The 19877-nt window shown below is 43.3% G+C and overlaps 1 protein-coding gene across 1 annotated transcript; it reads left to right on the forward strand.

Annotated features, from left to right (window-relative positions):
* The first annotated feature begins 6828 nt into the window (after positions 1–6828).
* On the forward strand, positions 6829–19041 carry LOC122751198 (cardiotrophin-2-like). The gene is made up of 6 exons (XM_043998175.1): positions 6829–6895; positions 13469–13560; positions 13661–13787; positions 15005–15148; positions 15455–15591; positions 18583–19041. The coding sequence occupies exons 1-6, from the start codon at positions 6829–6831 to the stop codon at positions 19039–19041; spliced, it is 1026 nt and encodes a 341-aa protein (XP_043854110.1).
* Positions 19042–19877: the final 836 nt, after the last annotated feature.

Below are 19877 nucleotides of genomic sequence, written 5' to 3' on the forward strand. Positions count from 1 at the left end.
TTTGAAATCTGTGCCTCTGGTTGGCCCCTACCCCACGGATCAAAGAAACTAGTGCAGAGGAACAGCAATTAATGACTTCTGTATTTGAATAGCTTCCTTTATAAACTGAGTTTTCCTCAAGCCCAGGGACAAGTGCTTTGCAGGCACAGCTGGAATGCCGTCAGTGGATCATACCGCCCTGTCCCAACTTCCTAACACTCACTCACACACACTCTCTCTCTCTTTCTCTCTTCCCTCTTTTTTCTCTCTCTTCTCTCCTTTCTCTTCTCTTCTTCTCTCTAACTCTTCTCTCTTCTCTCTAACTCTTCTCTCTCTCCTCTCTCTTCTCTTCTCTCTAACTCTTCTCTTTCTTCTTCTTCTTCTTCTTCTTCTTCTTCTTCTTCTTCTTCTTCTTCTTCTTCTTCTTCTTCTTCTTCTTCTTCTTCTTCTTCTTCTTCTTCTTCTTCTTCTCCCCTCTCTCTCTCTTTCTCTCTCTCCACACACACAAAATACACACGCCCCAATCACTAGTGATGTTTTGCCGCCACCTTGAGGTTACTAAGAACTTTAATATCATTTGTGTGTGGGTAGGGCTTCGGCTGGGAGCTTGAAAGGACACGGAGGAGCGCTGTTTATTTATTATTAGATATTTCATAAAATTTAGAGTTCCAAATTTTTCTCCCTCCCTTTCCTCCCCCCTCCACAAGATTGCAACCAGGTTATATATGTACAATCCACAAGTGTTCTTTTTATCAGTTCTTTCTATGGGGGTGGATAGTAAGCTTCCTCATTAGTTCCTGGGGATTGTCTTGGATCATTGCACTGCTGAGAGTAGTTAAGTCATTCACAATTGCTCATTGAACAATACTGCTGTCACTATGCACAATGTCCTCCCAGCTCTGCTCACTTCACTATACATCAATGTTCATTAGTCTTTCCAGGTTTTTCTGGGATCAACCTGTTTGTCATTTCCTATAGCACAAGACCATTCCACCACAATCATTTAGCACAGCTTCTTCCATCATTCCTCATTTGGTGGACATTCCCTTGATTCTCAATTCTTAGCCTCCACGAAGAGTTGCTATAAATATTTTTTGTACATTTCCCCCCCCTTTTCTCTTTTTCATGATTACTATTGTTAACTGTTTCCCTTCCATCCTATTCTCTTCCCCATAATATTCTATTATCCCTCTTCTTTCATCCTATCACTCTTCAAAAGGGATTTGCTTCTGTCTGTCCCCTCCCCCACTCTTCTCTTCCTTCTTTTGCCCCTCTCTCTTTATCCCCTCTTCCCCTCCTATTTTCCTGCAGGGTTAGAGAGATTACTCCAACCAATTGAGTGTGTGCATTATTCCCTCCTTGAACCAATTCTGCTGAGATTGAGGTCTTTGAGCCAGTTCTGATGAGTGTTAGGCTCATTTAATGCCCAGATTTAATAGATTACTCCACCCAGTTGGGTGGGTGGGTGTTAGTCCCTTCTTGAGGCAACTCTGATGAGATTAAGGTCTTTGAGCCTTTTCTTATGAGTGTAAAATTCATTTACTGCCCTGCTCCTCTCCTATCTCTTCCCCCACTCCATAAGCCTTTTCTTGTTTCTTTCATGTAGGATTTCACCTCTGCTCTTCCCCTCCCCCAGTGCATTCCCCTCATCCCTCAATTTAACCCTAAAGATGTCCTTATGGGGGAGCTAGGTGACACAGTGGACAAAGCATCCACCCTGGACCCAGGGGGATCCCAGCCAAAACCCAGCCTCAGACACAAGACAGTCACCCACTGTATGACCCTAGGCATGTCCCCCAACTCCATTTTTTTTTATAGTTCTCTAGGGTCTTGTATTTGAAAGTCAAATTTGCCATCCAGTTCAGGCCTTTTCATCACAAATATCTGAAAGTCCTCCTTTTCATTAAAGTCCCATTTTTTTCCTCTGAAAGATTATGATCAGTTTTGCTGGATATGTGATTCTTGGTTGTAATCCCAATTCCTTTGCCCTCTGGAATATCATATTCCACGCCCTCTGGTCCTTTAATGTAGAAGCTGCTAGATCTTGTGTTATCTTGACTGGGGCTCCACAGTACTTGAATTCTTTCTTTTTGGCAGCTTGCAATATTTTCTCCTTGACCTGAGAGCTCTGGAATTTGGCTATAATATTCCTAGGAGTTTTCCTTTTGGGATCTCTTTCTGGAGGTGATCAGTGGATTCTTTCCATTTCTATTTTAGCTTCTTCTTCTAGAATTTCAGGGCACTTTTCCCTCAGAATATCTCCGAAGATGATGTCTAAGCTCTTTCCTTGATCATAGTTTTCAGGTAGACCAATAATTTTCAAATTATCTGGATCTATCTTCTAGGTCAGCAATTTTTCCCAGAAGATATTTCACATTGCCCTCTATTTTTTTATTCATTTAGATTTGCTTTATTGTGTCTTGGTTTCTCATAAAGTCACTGGCTTCCATTTGTTCAATCCTCATTCTTAGGCAATTATTTTCATCAGAGAGCTTTTCCATTTGGCTTTTCAAGCTGTTGACTTTTTTCTCATGTCTTTCCTGGATCACCCTCATTTCTCTTTCCATTTTTTCCTCTACCTCTCTAACTTTATCTTCAAAGTCCTTTTTGAGCACCTCTATGGCCTGAGACCAATTTGTATTTTTCTTGGAAGCTTTAGATATAGGGGCCCTGATGTTGACATCTTCCTCTGAGGGTGCACCTCAATCTTCCTTGTTACTGAAGAAACTTTCTATGGTCTTCACCTTTCTCTGTCTGTTCATCTTGCCTTTCTTTAACTTGACTTGTAGCTCCTTAAAGTGGGGCACTGTTTCCAGGCTGCAGTATCCCAAGCTTAAGAAGTCCCAGGTAGTATGATTTAAGGAGGATCAGGTTCTTCACTTGCCTGGCCTGTTCCCTGGGCTGTAGATGATCCCAGGCCAACTTGCTAATCAACCAGCTTTGTGTGTTGTGGTTGTTAGCTCTGATGAGCCTGAGACCCTCCCCCACCTGGGCCACTGCTACTCAAGCCTATCTCCTGGTTCTCTGCAGGGGTGAAAATCCAAGTTCTGCCCTCAGCACCAGCATAGAGCCCTGTGGTCTCCCCCCTGCCCAGGGTTCAGCCCTCTCACCAGACTGTGAGCTTAGTTCCAGACAACACTGGCGCTTCAGCTGATTCAGAGGCTCTGGGGGTCTCCCTCTCTGGTGAGGCCTTCCTGGGACTGGATCTGTGTCAGGGTGACTGTGGGGTTGGGCTCAACTCCTGTATTAGCACAGTAGCTCCCCCCTTCTGACCTTCCAAGCTGTTTTTGGTTAGAAGATGATTTCAGCACATTCTTCTGTGAGTTTTACTGCTCCACGGATTTTCCTATGGCATTATTTAGATGTTTTTTGGAGCGATTCTGTCTTGAGTTTGAGAGCTCACTGCCTTTCCTCTGCCATCTTGGCTCTGCCCCAGAAGTCTCTGAGGAGCGTTGTTTATTTATTTAAGCCTCTGAATGATGCTTTCAGAAAGTTGGAGAGTAAGGAAGCCAAACCTCCTTGAGGTGAAGAAGTAAGAGAAAAGCAGACAGTACTAACACCAGAAGTACCAGATTCATCAAGTGATGAAAATTTTTTATTCCAATTTTGCTTTGAAATAAAAATTTTCATCCTATCCTTGTTTTCTTCGCCTTTTGGATTTTAAAAAATGTGCCGAGGGGCAGCTAGGTGGCACAGTGGATAGAGCACCGGCCCTGGATTCAGGAGGACCTGAGTTCAAATCCAACCTCAGACACTTGACACTAGCTGTGTGACCCTGGGCAAGTCACAACCCCAGTTGCCTCACCAAAAAAAAGTATTAAAAAAAAATAAAAATGTGCCCCATCACTTGACACAGTTTATTCCTTCAAGGCATTATTAAATTTTGGTCTTTTTAGCATTAAACATGTGAAAAGAAAAAAGGAAGTCTAGCAAAGCAACCATAGAAAGGATTCTTTTGGGTGTCATATATGATTTAGGTTCATCAGTGTGGGAACTACAGCTACCAAATCATCAAAACATCAAACCTGAACCTGACTGAGTAGATAAGTCTTAGGTAGTTGCCTAAGGGGCAGAGGAGTAAAGTGACTTGCCCAGGGTCAAGGAGATAGTAATTGTCAGCTATCGAATTTAGATCCATGATTCAAGCCCAACACTCCAACTGCTCTCCCTTGCCACCTATCTGCATTTATGTGTGTATATTTTTACATGTTTTTGTGTGTATTAATGGCTCCTACCAGAAAAAGTATGCCTGTTCTTTTCTCACGAAGGACTTGGATTCATCCTGGAGGCAGCCTGACCCTAAAAAGAAGTCATGTTTTTCTTGCATTTTGTCTCGCTCCAGTTCATGGTTCATTGCTCCCCACCTAGAGTTCCAAAGGAAATCTCTAAATAAAACTTAGGTATGTCTTAGGTTTATGTCTAGCATATTCCCAAAAGTGGGTTAAAAGGATCCCTTCTCATAAAGATATTCAATATACAAAATGGATATCAGGTGTAGGACTCCAATTTATTTCCTCTACCACCAAAAAAAAAATGAAAGAGTAAAAAATAGCATGCTTCAGTCTATGTTCAATCAATATGAGTTTCTTCTTTGGAGGGAGATAGTATGTTTCATCAATAGTCCTTTGGGATTGTCTTGGATCATTGTATTGCTGAGAATAGTTAAGTCATTCACAGTTCTTCATCAAACAATATTGCTGTCTCTGTGTACAATGTTCTCTTGGTTCTGCTCACTTCACAATACATCATTTCATCCATGTCTTTCCAGGCCTTTCTGAAGTCCTCCTGTTTTTCATTTCTTATAGCACAATAATATTCCATCACCATATTTGTTAGCCATTCCCCAATTGATGAGCATTCCTTTGATTTCCAATTCTTAGCCACCACAAAAAGAGCCACTAAAATATTTTTGTACAAATAGGTCTTTTTCTCTTTTGGGGGATGCCTTTGGGATATAAACCTAGCAGTGATATTGCTGGATGAAAGGGTATGCACAGTTCTATAGCCCTTTGGTATAGTTCCAAATTGCTCTCCAGAATGGTAGAATCTTTTCATAACTCCACCAACAGTTGATTATCATCCCCCGTTGCTCATTTCTGAGGTGAAAATGTTCATGCTGGGTGGCAGCTAAGTGGCACAGTGGATAAAATACTGGCCCTGGATTCAGAAAGACCTGAGTTCAAATCCGGCATCAGACACTTGACACTTACTAGCTGTGTGACCCTGGGCAAGTCACTTAATCCTCATTGCCCCACCAAAAAAAAAGATAAAAGAAAATGCTCATGCTGAAAATGTAACTATTGGCTCTCAGGAGTTGGTGTGAGCTGGTTCCGGCAGAACCCTGGACATATGATACTATCCATGTATACAATATAGGGGGAAATAGCTAGATCCTAGAATAGCTATATAAGGGGGCAGCTAGGTGGCACAGTGGATAAAGCACTGGCCCTGGATTCAGGAGTACCTGAGTTCAAATCCGGCCTCAGACACTTGACACTTACTAGCTGTGTGACCCTGGGCAAGTCACTTAACCCCCATTGCCCTGCAAAAAAAAAAGAAAGAAAGAAAGAAAAGCTATATAGGGAGAAATAAAGATATACAGTCTAGTGTATTCAGAATTGTTTTAATACCTGGACCCAAAGTGTAGTCATTAATGGGTCAATGTCAACTTTGAAGGAGATCTCCAAAGAAATGATCTGGGGGATTGGTGCCTAACCCTGTGGTATTCAACATTTTAATCAGCTCCTTAGATGTAGGCAGAGATGGCATGTTTATCGGATTAGAAAATGATGCAAAACTCTGTCGGGCAACCGACACGTTCAATGGCAAAAATCTATATCCTAAAAGATCTAGAATGCTGAATTGTCTAATGAGATGAACTGTAATGGTGACAAATATAAAGACTTGCACTTAGGTTGAAAATAATCAACTTTACAAGCATAAGACTGTGAAAGGTGGAAAATCTGAGAAAATACTTAACAGCAATACTTTCTGTAGTAGCAAACACTTGGAGACAAAGCAGATACCCATCAACTGGGAAATTATGGTATGTGGAATAGAATATTCCTGTATAATAGGATTTGGATCTTGACCAGATTGTCTAATATGGAAGCACTCTGCCTTTGTGAGAGTGGTCTCTTTTGATTTTTTTTTTTTTTGCGGGGCAATGGGGGTTAAGTGACTTGCCCAGGGTCACACAGCTAGTAAGTGTCAAGCGTCTGAGGCTGGATTTGAACTCAGGTACTCCTGAATCCAGGGCCGGTGCTTTATCCACTGTGCCACCTAGCTGCCCCGGTCTCCTTTGATTTGATGAGTAGCCAAAACATGCTGCATCTTTTAAAATGTCCAGACTAACAAAGTCTCTCTTTGCTGTGCCCCTTTTCCGGCTTCATCTAGAAGGTAAATATCACAGTTCATCCAGAACCCTGGTGCTATGAACTGAATTAAGAGAGAAGATACCTATCACATCACAGGGGTTAGGGGTGTGCCATCCCTTGATCTGGAAAATCCAGGTACAATTTTTTGCCCCTCTCTCCCAGAGAAGCCTGAATTTTTCCTTTTTCTTTTATGGGGTGTTTACAGTGTAAAATTTGGGTTAAGTATTTGGTCATAGTGTTGTCTGCTGACCTTCATTTGTTGTTGTGACTTCCACAAAACACCACCCCCACCAAAATTCCCATTTAATTTTTTTATGCCAACCAGTGATGTATCAAAATTGAGATGGGGAAAGTCACAATATGGAAGGGATAGCTATATTTGACCTTCTCGGTTTTAGGTACCAATTGTAATCTCCCATTAAACTCTAGGAATTTGAGCCATGGCAACCTTGGGGTCAAGGTTGTGGGCAGGATGTTGCAGCCAGCTAGCCTGGCAGGGAAACCTGAAGAAAGCAGGGTGCCTGATCTCCTGGCCCAAGGTGGGTTTGGGATTTGGAACTAGGATAGTGTGCTATATGGAAATTGAGCTAAAGGATTAGCCTAATCTCTTTCCTTTCCCAGTGACTGAGATGGAATAGGGGGAAGGGGAATTATGCCTCCCATGTGTTGGAGGGAGCAAGTTTGTCTATTTGCTATTATATTTAAAGTAAATATTTATTTGTAAAAGTTAATCCAACTGTTAATGACAATGTAACTGGGATATAGGGCACCACCCTCCAACTTGGGAGAAAACCATTGGTAGGGACTGGAGCCATTTGCAGAAAGCCTAGGCATCCCCAAACCCATTACAGGTATTGGAGAATGTCGGGGAGGGCTGAAATAAAATATAGCTGGCCTTCAGGGAGTGGGAACCAGGGTAGTCAGTGTTAACTGCATTATATGATGTACTGCATATGTTTGATGAATATGGAGGAGCATGGGAAGACTTACATGAACTGATGCAAAGTGAAGTAATCAGTCTGAACTCTCCCTACTGGCAGTCAGTTCCAGTCAAGAGACTCAATGTCCACCAGACCTTTAGAACTCACAAGGTCATCTCCAAACCTAAATTCACTCACCTCAAGGTCACTATTCCAGCATCCACATTCAGGAAAGAAATTCAAAATGTAAGTTACCGCTAGAGCTCTTATATCCCTTCTTAGGCTTAGTAGGCAGGACATAGACTTTAATTTTAGAATTTTATTTTCCAAAATACATGTAAAAACAAATTTTGACATCAATTTTTTAAAACGCTATGTTCCCACTCCTCTTCCTCCCTGCTCACCCTGCCCCCCCCCAAGAACTCAAGCAATTCAATATAAGTTATACATAAGCAAAACATCTCCACATTAGCCAGGTTGTGAAAGAAAATAGACAAAAACAAAACTTCAGATTAAGGAACTATCAAAAAAAATTATGCTTCAATCTGTTTTCAGATACCATCAGTTCTTCCTCTGTAGATGGATTGCAATTTTCATACGTCCTCCAGAGTTATCTTGGATTATTGCATTTTTGAAAATAACCAAGTCATTTACAGCAGATTATCTTACAATATTGCTGTTATTTTGTATACAGTACATTTCACTCTATATCAGTTTATGTAGTTCTTTCCAGGTTTTTCTGATAGCACCCTGCTCATCATTTTTTGTTTGTTTGTTTGTTTGTTTCTGATAAAGTAAAGAACATGAACTTTAGCTCCCATGTATTTCTGGGATGGGAAAATGGGTGAGCTGCCCTTCCTCGCCCCCAATGGGAAGTCTCAGAGTTACATAATACCACCTGAAGGATCAAAGGAAGAGAGAGCCAGAGGGCAGACCTGCTCCCTTTTTTAAGGTCCACTGAGTCACCACCTGGGCCTGTTGAGAGACAAATGAGGAGATTTCATTGCCATCCCCAATGTGCCTAAGCTCTGAGCTCAAACCCTTGGTCAGCCAGATGCTATTAGGGAAGTTTTGTGTTAGACCCCCCACCCAGTTACAACTAAAACAATGTAAATGGAAAGACCAACAAACAAAATAATGCAAACAGAATGCTGTGAAAGTGTAATAACCAAGTTTGGCCTTAAAGAAAGCTATGAGAATGCACTTTCCTTCCTTCTTTTCAGAGGTAAAAGACTATAGGTCTGGAACTCTACATATAACTTGGGATTTCGTTGCTATGTTGCTGTTACTGTGTACAATGTTCTCCTGGTTCTGCTCCTCTCAGTCAGCATCAGTTCATGTAAGTTCTTCTAGGTCTCACTGAACTCCTGCTTATCATTTCTTACAGCACAATAGTATTCCATTACATTTCACATACCACAACTTGTTTAGCCATTCCCCAACTGATGGGCATTCCCTCAATTTCCAAGTCTTTGCCACCACAAAGAGAAATATTGCTAGAAATATTTTTGTACATGTGGGTCCTTTTCCCTCTTCAATGATCTGGAAGAGGCATTTTAGGGTAGAACTAGTGACAATAGGTGGAAAGTGCATAAAGATAGACTTGCACCTAGAGAAAGGAAAACCTTCTTCATAATGTGAACTGTCCCACGTTGGAATGGGCTACTTTGGGAGGAAGTGGATTCCTTCTCACTGGAGGTCCTTGCAGATAGGTTGGATGACCACTCGTCAATGATACTGTAGAGGAAATTCCTATTCTGGGACAGATTGGAATAAATGACTTCTGAGATCCCTTTGAACTTCTGATTCAATGATGCCTTCAGATTCCGTTCTCTTTCCCTCCACATAGCCAGGCATTCCATGGACCAAGCAGTGAGCTTAGGGGCACAGGAACTGGATTTGATGGGGAAACTGCAGATCAGAAAGGGGAAGTGATTTGTTCAGAGTAAATCTAGGTTTGGCACGGCAATTAGAGGTCAGTTCTCTTGACTCCAGGTATAGTGCACATCATATCTGTATCTCTTTCAGGATGCACCACACACACACACACACACCCATGTATCTTCACCATTTTTCTTTTGTCTTTCCTTGCAGTGGAATATCTATTATCACCATGCTTCAGGGAAGGGAATGAAGGATTCAAGCTGACAGGATAAGCAGACCCATGTTGCAAGGAAGAGAACCAGACACATACCCCCTACCTGGGGTTGGGGGAAGAGGAAGAAAAGAAAATGGACTGGACTGATGACGCTTCTCCCTTCCCTAGACCATAGACTAGACAATCCAGGAGGGAACAGGAAAAGAGAAGATGGCAGAGGGGAGGCTGCCAGATAATCCTTTCCTCTCTACTCTTTCCTCTTCTCATTCCATCCTACTCATACTGATGCCTAATAAACCTTCTTAGAATACACATCACTCTTCTACCAAGGGCCAGAACCATAACTGCCTGCTACATCAAATCTAAACCCCATTTAACCTTCAAGGTCTTCCATAATCTGGCCCCATCCATCACTTTATTTCCCACTGCTCCCCAACATGGCCATTTTACTCCAGCCAGACCAGCACCATGTAAATATCACATTAATACTCTTCTCTATATAACTTGTGCTATTCACTGCCTGGATTGTCTGTCATGAGACTTATGGCCTTCAGATTGAAGATACTAGTAGCATTGTGGTTGGAGATAAATGGCATCATCCAATTTAGAATGGAAGCATGCTAATCTAGCCCTGTCATTTTACATATGAGGAAACTGAGTCAAAAAGTGGTATCTGTTCTAAGTCATGCAGATGTTATTTATTTAGAATTTTCCCCACCTTACATGTAACAACAAATTGTAACATTGATTGGGGAGGGCGGGGCAATGAGGGTTAAGTGACTTGCCCAGGGTCACACAGCTAGTAAGTGTCAAGCATCTGAGGTCAGATTTGAACTCAGATCCTCCTGAATCCAGGGCCAGTGCTTTATCCATTGCACCACCTACCTGCCCCCAACATCGATTTTTAAAACTTTGTGTTCTAAATTCTCTTCCTTCCTCCCTATCCCCCCTCTTAAGAACTCAAGCAATTCAATATAGGTTAAACATGTGCAGTTGTGTAAAACATAGCGGACAAAAAAACTTCAGAAAAAGGAACTCACAACAACAACAAAATATACTTCCATCTGTATTCAGATACCATCAGTTCTTTCTCTGTAGATGGATTGCATTTTTTCATAAGTCCTTCAGAGTTGTCTTGGATCATTGCATTGCTGAAAATAACTAAGTCATTGTGAAAATAACACAGAGGGGGGCAGCTAGGTGGCACAGTGGATAAAGCACCGGCCCTGTATTCAGGAGGACCTGAGTTCAAATCTGGCCTCAGACACTTGACAATTACTAGCTGTGTGACCCTGGGCAAGTCACTTAACCCTCATTGCCCCCCCCCCAAAAAAACAAAAATGAAAATAACACAGAGGGGATTTGACCCAACTCTTCAGACTCTAGATTCACTGTTCCTTCCAATAGCTACATTGCTCTTATATCTGTAGAACTGGGCTTAGCTACACCTATGTGTAGAGATAGCAATAGAATTGAAATTATTGATTCTTGTAGAGGATATTGCTATCATCATCATTTACTAGGTTTTGGGGAAAGATGATTGAAGGGCAGTGGACTTTGGTAGTAAGGTAAGTGTAATAATGTGGTAGCCTACTAACTACAGTCTTTTGGGGTTTTGTTTTGGGTTTTTTGAGGCAACCTGGGTTAAGTGACATGCCTAGGGTCATACAGCCAGTAAGTGTCCAAGGCTGGGTCCTCCTGATTCAAGGACTCTATCCACTGTGCCACCTGCCCGGTATCAAATTGCTTGCCTTCCAGTTCCAAAAGACTCATGATGGAAAATGCTCTCCACATCCAGAAAAAGAACTATGGAATCTGAATGCAGATCAAAGTATACTATTTTCATGTTATTTTTTTCTTTCTTGTGATTTTTCCCTTTTGTTCTGATTCTTTTTTTACAACTGGGTAATATGGAAATATGTATAACATGATTGTATATATATAACCTATATCTGATTGCTTGCCAGCTGGAGGAAGGGGGAGGAAAGGAAAAGAAGGAGGGAGAAAAATTTGGAACTCAAAATCTTACAAAAATTAATGTTGAAAACAATCTTTACATGTTATCAAAAAATAAAATAAAATACTAATCTCCAAAACAAACAAATAAATAATAATTTTTAAAAGCCAAATTGCTTGCCTTCTCAATGGGGAAGGGCAGGGGAGGAAAGGGAGGGAGAGAATCTGGAACTCAAAATTTGAAAAAAGAATGTTAAAATTGTTTTTATATGTAATTAGAAAAAATATATTAAATTCTACACATTTAAAAAGAAATAAAATGACAACAAAATAAAAATCACTAAAAGAGAACAAGTATGAGCTCATAATGAGGTGGGTAGATCATGTAGTGAGGACAGTGAACAGATGGTCAGCCCAAATATTTCCTTGTAGTCTAATATATCAAGAAAATATGAGGAGCTCCAACTCACTGGATGGATCTTCTTTGGATATTATATAGAAAGATAGGGGCAAGGGGGCAGCTAAGTAGCACAGTGGATTAAGCACCTACCCTGGATTCAGGAGTACCTGAGTTCAAATCCTGCCTCAGACACTTGACACTTACTAGCTGTGTGACCCTGGGCAAGTCACTTAACCCTCATTGCCCTGCAAAAAACAAAAAAACAAAAGAAAGAAAAAAAGAAAGGAAGGAAGGAAGGAAGGAAGAAAGAAAGAAAGAAAGAAAGAAAGAAAGAAAGAAAGAAAGAAAGAAAGAAAGAAAGAAAGAAAGAAAGAAAGAAAGAAAGAAAGAAAGAAAGAAAGAAAGAAAAATGGGGTAAGAATCAATTTGAATTGGTAGAAGGGGTCACTACATTAATAAGATCACAGATCCATCTACACATCTAAGGAAGACTTGAGGTGATTAATACCTGTAGAATCAAGTCTAACTTTGGAACAGAGGGAAGGGTCAGGCTCTCACCTAATAATCTGAACAAATCAATAGAGACTGTGATGTTAAACCTGAAGCAAACTTGTGGTTTGTGGTACTATTGGGATTCCTACCAGCTTATGAGAAGCAGCATGGTGGGATGGATAGGGTGCTAGACTTGGGAGTCAGGCCTCAGATACTTAGTTGTTGTATGATCCTAGGTAAGTTAGTTAACCTCTCTGTGTCTTGGTTTCTTCCTCTGTAAAACGAGGGGGTTGGACTTGGTGACCTCTAAGGTCCTTTAAAATGTTAAATCAATGATCCTATTATGAATGTGCCTCGAACATTGAAAAGATGCAGGATTGGGGCAGCTAGGTGGTGCAGTGGATAAAGCACCAGCCCTGGAGTCAGGAGGACCTGAGTTCAAATCTGGTCTCAGAAACTTAACACTTACTAGCTGTGTGACCCTGGGCAAGTCACTTAACCCCAATTGCCTCACCAAAAAAAAAAGAAAAGAAAAGAAAAGAAAAGATGCAGGATTCATCATTAAAGCTGCCATTTTGGAGGGCCTAGGTTTTAATAACTGTTGAGAGTCTGTACAATGGCCTCAGCTTTCTTGGGAGGATCTCTCTATTACTGAGACAGAGACAGAGACAGAGACAAAGACAAAGACAGAGAAAGAGAGAGAGAGACAGACTAGACAGAAACACACAGAGAGAGACACACACAGAGACAGAGAGAGTAGAAGGCAGAAAAAGAGTATCTGAGAGGCGGGGCAGTGAGGGAGGGGACACAAGAGGGGAAGTAAAACTGGATACAAGGGGATGGGAGAGGCCTGGATATGATGAAAGCTAGAAATGGGGAGAGAAAAATGAAAACTAGAGAGAGGGGAGGAAGAAGAGCGGTAAGAACAGATCTTAGAAGAGGGAAAATAAGGGTTTGCAATAGCAGAAGACAGGGGCCCAGAGAGAGAAGAGAGGCCGAACTTCAAGACATGGGAAAGAGGGGTGCTGAGGTATTGGGGGAGCAATATCATAGCCAGATCACCAAACGAATAACCAGGCCCCCTAAATTGCCCCCTCCCCTCCTGGCTCCACGTAGTCCATTCACCTGTGAATAGGTCCCAGATCGGGTTCCTGCCTCCTTCCCCCTCCTGCCAGCCCCACGCCTCACTGAGCCCTCTCAATGAGTCCAAGTTAATCCCCTGACATCACCTACTCCCCCCATACAGCCCCCTCAGCTACAGGCCTGTTTGCCAAAGGGCCAAAGCAGCTTCCTAGCCTTTACTCTTCTCCAGATATGTGGGTCCACATCAACTTCCAAGTATATTAGCCATGCTTTTGCTCCTGGCTTGCTGTCTTGGGGCTGGTTCCCAAGTCACCTTTCTCTTGCTCTGACTTTTCTGAAGTCCCTGATTCTCCAGCCAGACTTCTACTCCCTGGCTGGCCTGACCTGTCAGCCCCCAAACCTCAGGAAGCTGGTATTTCTAAGTTCCTGGTGGCTGGCTGATGCTCCTCCCCTTCCATCCAGCTTTGGGGGCCTCAGGACAGGTAGGGTGGGACAGCATCCTGGCCCCCAGGCCCGGATGGGGCCTGGGCCACTGGGTGACTCTGAGGCTGGGCAATGGGTGAGACTTGAACACAAGACCTAATGAGAATCAGGGAGGGGCTAGGAGAGCAAGATGTCTTCCACTGCTTCCCAACTTTTTCTAATATGACAATTCTTATTAAATGACAGAACATTAACTCCTGGTAGTAGTTGTACTAATAGTGTTTGTGGATTGAAAAAAACACAGGATAACAAAAGGTGACTATAAATCCAATGATCTATTTTATTAATCACAAGGAACTCTACATATATTTGAAAAATAGTAACGTGTGAGATGTTATAAAATGACATAGTTTGATATGCATATTGAGTCTCTGATCCCTTGCAGTAATCTGGGGACAAATTCCACCTCACTTTCTCAGGTATAACCTAAAGGGTGGGAACCACTGCTCTATTCCAGGGATCCAGCTGCTCTGCCCTCAGACCCAAGTTCTTAGGGGGCCTACTATAGGTGCTATATTTCTGTAAACCTGACAGTAGAGAGGAATCACATAGTAGGTATTTAATGAACATTTGTGGAATGATTGTTCCTAGCTCAGCATCCAGATGTTCTTGCCCACTAGAACCCCATTTGTCCTCTTCTCCTAGCCAATAGCCTTCATAGTTTACTGGGTGCCAAGGGCCAGGTGGGGGTAGGGTTGGGAGGGTGCAGAAGGACAGAGGAGGCCTATGTGGAGGGGCGGAGTAGAGCCGCCTCTGGGGGAAACCAGATCTCAGGACGTGCGGAGCTGCAGGGATCGGGGCGGCCCCATTGTCCCCCATAATCCCCTCCCCGCCCTCAGCCCTCTCCCTCCCTTGCTTTCTGGTGTTTTACAGGCCAGGCCATGGAAGAAGGGTGGGGGGAACCAGGGAAAGCAGGGTTGGGGGCCATGGTCCTGCTCTTGGGGAATCCCTTTGCCGCCTCTTCACTTCCCTGCTCCCGGACCCTTTTCACCTTGGGTTCTCCTTGGCCTCCTCCCCATTCATCCTCTTTCTTTCTCTGTCTTTTCCCTTCCCTTCCCTCTGCTGTTCCTTTTCCTCTGGTTCTCCCAACCCTTTCTTTCCATGGCATCTCTCACCTTCTACAGTCTCTTTCCTTCCCTTTTCCCATGCCGCTCTCTTCTCTGTCCCCTTCCCACTCCTGCTTCCTGAGGTCCCCCCCCCTTCTTCCCTCCTCCAGGGTGTGGTCCTCTGCCTGTCCCATCCAAAGCCTCAGGGATAAAAGGTATAAAGAACCTCAGGGTAGGGCCAGAGAGAACAGGTGCCCCAGGGACCCAGAGACAGACAGCAAAAGAAAGAAGAAGGAACATGACCAACTCACGAGGTAAGTGGTTGAAACTTATGGAGGGGAGAAGTCCTGAATTATAGGGCCTGAGGGACGGAGGATCTGGACTAAGCAATCAGAGAAAGAACTCTGAGTCTACACATTGGTTTGTGTCTGTCCTTTCAGGGAATCTGTCTACAGGTGCTGTTGGCCTTGGCTTATAGGAGTTTGTCTTTTTTTTTTTTTCTCTCCACCTGCTGGGAATTTTTATAGGACAAGGCTCTTGCCTTCTGAAGAAATGGAGGTTGGATCCTTGCAGAGGAATCTCAGACCTGCCTCTGACTTTCTTTCCTGTATCCCAACCAGTTGTCCCCTGCCTGTTGTCTCTGCTGCTGGCACCTTTTGCCATGGGTGCCCCAGTATCCTTGGCTGAACCCATCAATCAAGCCTATAACTTGGCCCTCTACATGCAGAAGAATACATCCGTACTGCTGCAGACTTATGTGAGTGAGGGTGGACGGTTGGGCAGGTGGGAGGAGGCTCTTACATTGGAGATAAGATGGGGCTGCAGGAAAGAGGCTCTTCTGCATAGGGAAAAGCAGGGGATGTCAAGGAGAAGCCTACTTCACCAGGAGAGAGGAAGGGAGTTCTGGAAATAGAAAACTGAGGGAAGGGACACAGAGAAAGTTCTCAACTCCATTTTGAAAATAATAAAGTCCTATATAAATGGAAATTATTTTAATTTTTATTACTGCCTCAAGAGCTGCCAGGGAGATTAGGAAGGCAGTGGCTTAGGAGTCATGAGAATTGGTTTTTTGCTAGGGGTGTGCTGGAGCCAGCTCCCACCAGCTTCTGAGATGCAACTATAAAAATTTCAGTGTATGCATTTACACCTCAGAAATTGGCACAAGACTACAAAGCAGATCCTGATTTATTGTTTAGTTGGCTGTCTAGACTTAAGAAAATGATGGAGGAAATGTTAATAGTGTAGATTAAACTGAAAAGTGCTCATTCCTACATTTATTTTCCTGGAAAGCTGGTTGTTAAACATTTACCAGTACATCCCTGATTTTAGTCCCAGCTCTGCTACTGTGTGAGCAAGTTATTTCTTTTCTCTAGTGCCTTCTCTATAAACTGAAGGTTAACACAGATTTTGCACATTTATTGGGGTAGGATTGGAAAATGATAGCTCTTTGGAGGGCTGTTATGTGGAAGAATGATTAGACTTTGTCTCTTTGATCCACAGAGGGTAGAAGTGGCAAAATATTAAATTTAGGCTTAATAGAAAGGAAAACTGTCTAACAATTAGAGCCATCCAAAAGTAGAATTAGTGGGGCAGCTAGGTGGAGCAGTGGATAAGGCATTGGCCCTGGATTCAGGAGGACCTGAGTTCAAATCCAGCCTCAGACACTTGACACTTACTAGCTGTGTGACCCTGGGCAAGTGACTTAACCCTCATTGCCCCGCCAAAAAAAAAAAAAAGTAGAATTAGCTGCCTGTTCAAGTAGTAAATTCCCCATTATGAGAGGTCTTCAAGCAGAAGCCTGGTCACTTTGTTAGGAATGTTATAAAAAGGTAGTTGGTGTAATAGAAGCAATTGATTTAGAATTAGAGGAGAATGGGGCAGCTAGGTGGCCCTGGAGTCAGAAGGGAATGAGTTCAAATGCAGCCTCAGACACTTACTAGTGATATGACCCTGGGCAAGTCACTTAATCCCCAATTGCCTCCAAAAAAACAAACTAACAAAAAAGAACTAGAGGACAGGAATTGAATCCTACCTCTAACGTTTGCTGTGTGACTACAGACAGATCAACTTACCTCTCTTACATTGTTTCTTCATCTATAAAATGAGTATAGTGTCACATAAAGTGCCTCCTTCAGAGATTTGTATCAAATATAATGAGGTATGTGCAGTGTTTTGCAAACCTTAAAGGGATATAAAAAATGTTAGCTGCTATTGTTCAAGGGGATTCTCGTGTCAGTCATGAGTTGGAGTAGAAGATTTTTTTTTTTTTTTTTTTTTTTGGTAAGGCAATTGGGGTTAAGTGACTTGCCCAGGGTCACACAGCTAGTAATTGTTAAGTGTCTGAGGCCAGATTTGAACTCAGGTACTCCTGAATCCAGGGCCGGTGCTCTATCCACTGCGCCACCTAGCTGCCCTGGAGTAGAAGATTCTTATGTCATTTCCAACTGTGACTGAATAACCTCTCAAGTCCTTTCCACTCATAGGATTCTGGAGTTATAGAAAGCCAAAAAAGGAGGGAAGGGAAGGGAATAAGCATTTATATATTGCTTACTTTTTGTCAGGCACTGTGCAAATATTGTTTTATTTGATTCTCACAACAATCCTGCAAGGTAGGTGGTGTGGGGACCAATTTTTAATTGGAGAGTGTTAGCTAAGCGGCTCACCACAATATTGGGGCAAGGAAGGAGACTGGCAGCCTCCCTCAAAACAAAACAGGATTTATTTTAACAAGAACGAACTTTAAAAAAAACCCAACACAAACAGGATCAGTAGGATCAAGGGAAAGGAAATAAAATGGGGAAAGGGAAATTATACAACCTGAAAAATACCACCGCCCAGGAATCAGCTGAGAATACACAGCAGAGCTCCTGTCGCCTTCCAGCTTCCAGCTAGAATGGGGACTTCTCCCCATTCCCAGAAACCCCACACAGCCCCCAACCAATTGTCTGGCCGCTCTGACAGTCACATGACTGCCCTCACTAGGCTTCCCACCATTATAATTTTGCCAGGCCCATGTAGGCATCCAGCGAGTGGTGATGATGTGAGGTGCCAGTGCCATGACAACAGCTACAATCAGTGGGTGGAGCACTGTGTGGTTCGCTGAGCCCCAGGCCAGTGTGCACCAAGGCATAAAAACCTCAAATAACAATTAATTCTTTACAGTGATGTTATCCTCATTTTACAATTGAGGGAACTAAGGCAAACAGATGTTGAGTGACTTGCCTAGGGTTACAAGGCTAGTAAGGTCAGAGGTGGGATTTGAACTCAGATCTTTCTGATTCTAGGCCCAGCGATCTATCCACTGTATCACCTAAATTCTTTTTTTTTTTTTTAGTGAGGCAATTGGGGTTAAGTGACTTGCCCAGGGTCACACAGCTAGTAAGTGTCAAGTGTCTGAGGCCGGATTTGAACTCAGGTACTCCTGACTCCAGAGCCGGTGCTATCACCTAAATTCTTTCACCTGCAGTGAGAAAGTCTTCTTCTTGTAGGGAGGAAGAAGGGAATGAGCATTTATTAAATGCCTACTAGGTATTAGGCACTGTTAAGTACTATTATATCATTTGATCCTCATAACAAACTATCATCTCCATTTTACAGTTGAGAAAACTGAAGCAGGCAGTGACTTGCCCAGGGTCACATAACTAGTATCGGACCCTGGATCTGAACTCAGGACTTCCTGATTCCACTAGGAGCTTATGTGACTTGAGTATCCGGGTTACACTTTATGTACTTTCTGTCATTTACGCAGCTCCAGTACCAAGGCAGTCCCTTCAGTGACTCAGGCTTCTCAGCACCCGAGCTGCAGCTTAGCAGCCTGCCCCCTGCATCTGTCCCCTTCATGCTGTGGCGTGGCCTGGGAGACGGAGAGAGGCTGGTCCAGGCCCGGGGAGCTTTCTCAGCCCTGGCCCAGCACCTGCAGCTTGTGAGCGATGACCAGGCTGACCTGAACCCTGGCAGCTCTGCCTTATTATCTCAACTGGCAGCTGCAAGGCTCCGGGCTCAGGGCCTGATGGGAAATATGGCTTCTGTCATGACTGCCCTGGGAGTGGCCATTCCTTCTGAAGTGGACACTCTTGGCCCTGCACCCTTTGGAGCCTCGGCCTTTGAAAGGAAATGTCGCGGCTATGTGGTGACCCGGGAATATGGACACTGGATAGACAGGGCTGTTCGGGACATGGCTCTGCTTAAGGCCAAATATGTGGCATAGTGAGTGGGCTGGACTTCCTGTGTGAAATGGCAAATTTTGAGCCTGGCCACAGACAATTTATTGTCCTATGATCTGCACGCTTTGGAGAAGAAGGGAACGATTTGCAGTGTGTTCTTTCTTAGGGGCCGGACATGAGGCTATGCCTCCCTGTAGGTCTTCTGGAGCCATTGGCCTGATTCTGCCAGGGTTGTTGTTTAGTAGAGAGTCCCACAACTTGTTGGCTGTGTCCAGGGGGCGCTGACAGGAGGGGTGTCAACAGGTGGTTTGGGGCCAATTATGTATGGATAAGCCTTAGGTATTTTATGCTTTCTTACTTATTTGGGCATGTGCAGTACAGGGGATGATGTCCTGTGTGAATGGATTTCACTTCCTACCTCTAGAGGGATTCATTTCCTCATTAAGTCTACCTCACTACCTGTGACTTTGGTCTCAACAGACGCCATTGCCAAAAGGCAATGTTATGTTGTTTTCTGTGGCTCGATGGCAAACATTCACTTTTTCTTCAAATCATATCGATTCCCCACCCAATAGCCTCTCATTTCCTGGCTCTCCGGGTAGAAGGATGTCATTGTCTAGGGCTTCTCAGTTCCTTTATTTAATGTCCTATTTATATTGCATCCCTGGGGGCAGCTAGGTGGCGCAGTGGTTAAAGCACCGGCCCTGAATTCAGGAGTTCCTGAGTTCAAATCCGGCCTCAGACACTTGACACTTACTAGCTGTGTGACCCTGGGCAAGTCACTTAACCCTCATTGCCCCGCAAAAAAAAAAAAAAAATATATATATATATATATATTGCATCCCTGAGATTTACATTTGATCTATCCCAAGTAACAACC

This window comes from Dromiciops gliroides, chromosome 1, assembly GCF_019393635.1.
Source record: "Dromiciops gliroides isolate mDroGli1 chromosome 1, mDroGli1.pri, whole genome shotgun sequence".
NCBI classification, from domain to species: domain Eukaryota; kingdom Metazoa; phylum Chordata; class Mammalia; order Microbiotheria; family Microbiotheriidae; genus Dromiciops; species Dromiciops gliroides.

Coding starts and splice junctions, on each gene's coding strand:
- LOC122751198 (XM_043998175.1), top strand. CDS start 6,829: ATGTTGCAGCCAGCTAGCCTGGCAGGGAAACCTGAAGAAAGCAGGGTG. Junction 13,561..13,660: donor GGGTCCACATCAACTTCCAA/GTATATTAGCCA, acceptor CTGATTCTCCAG/CCAGACTTCTACTCCCTGGC. Junction 15,149..15,454: donor GAACATGACCAACTCACGAG/GTAAGTGGTTGA, acceptor TATCCCAACCAG/TTGTCCCCTGCCTGTTGTCT.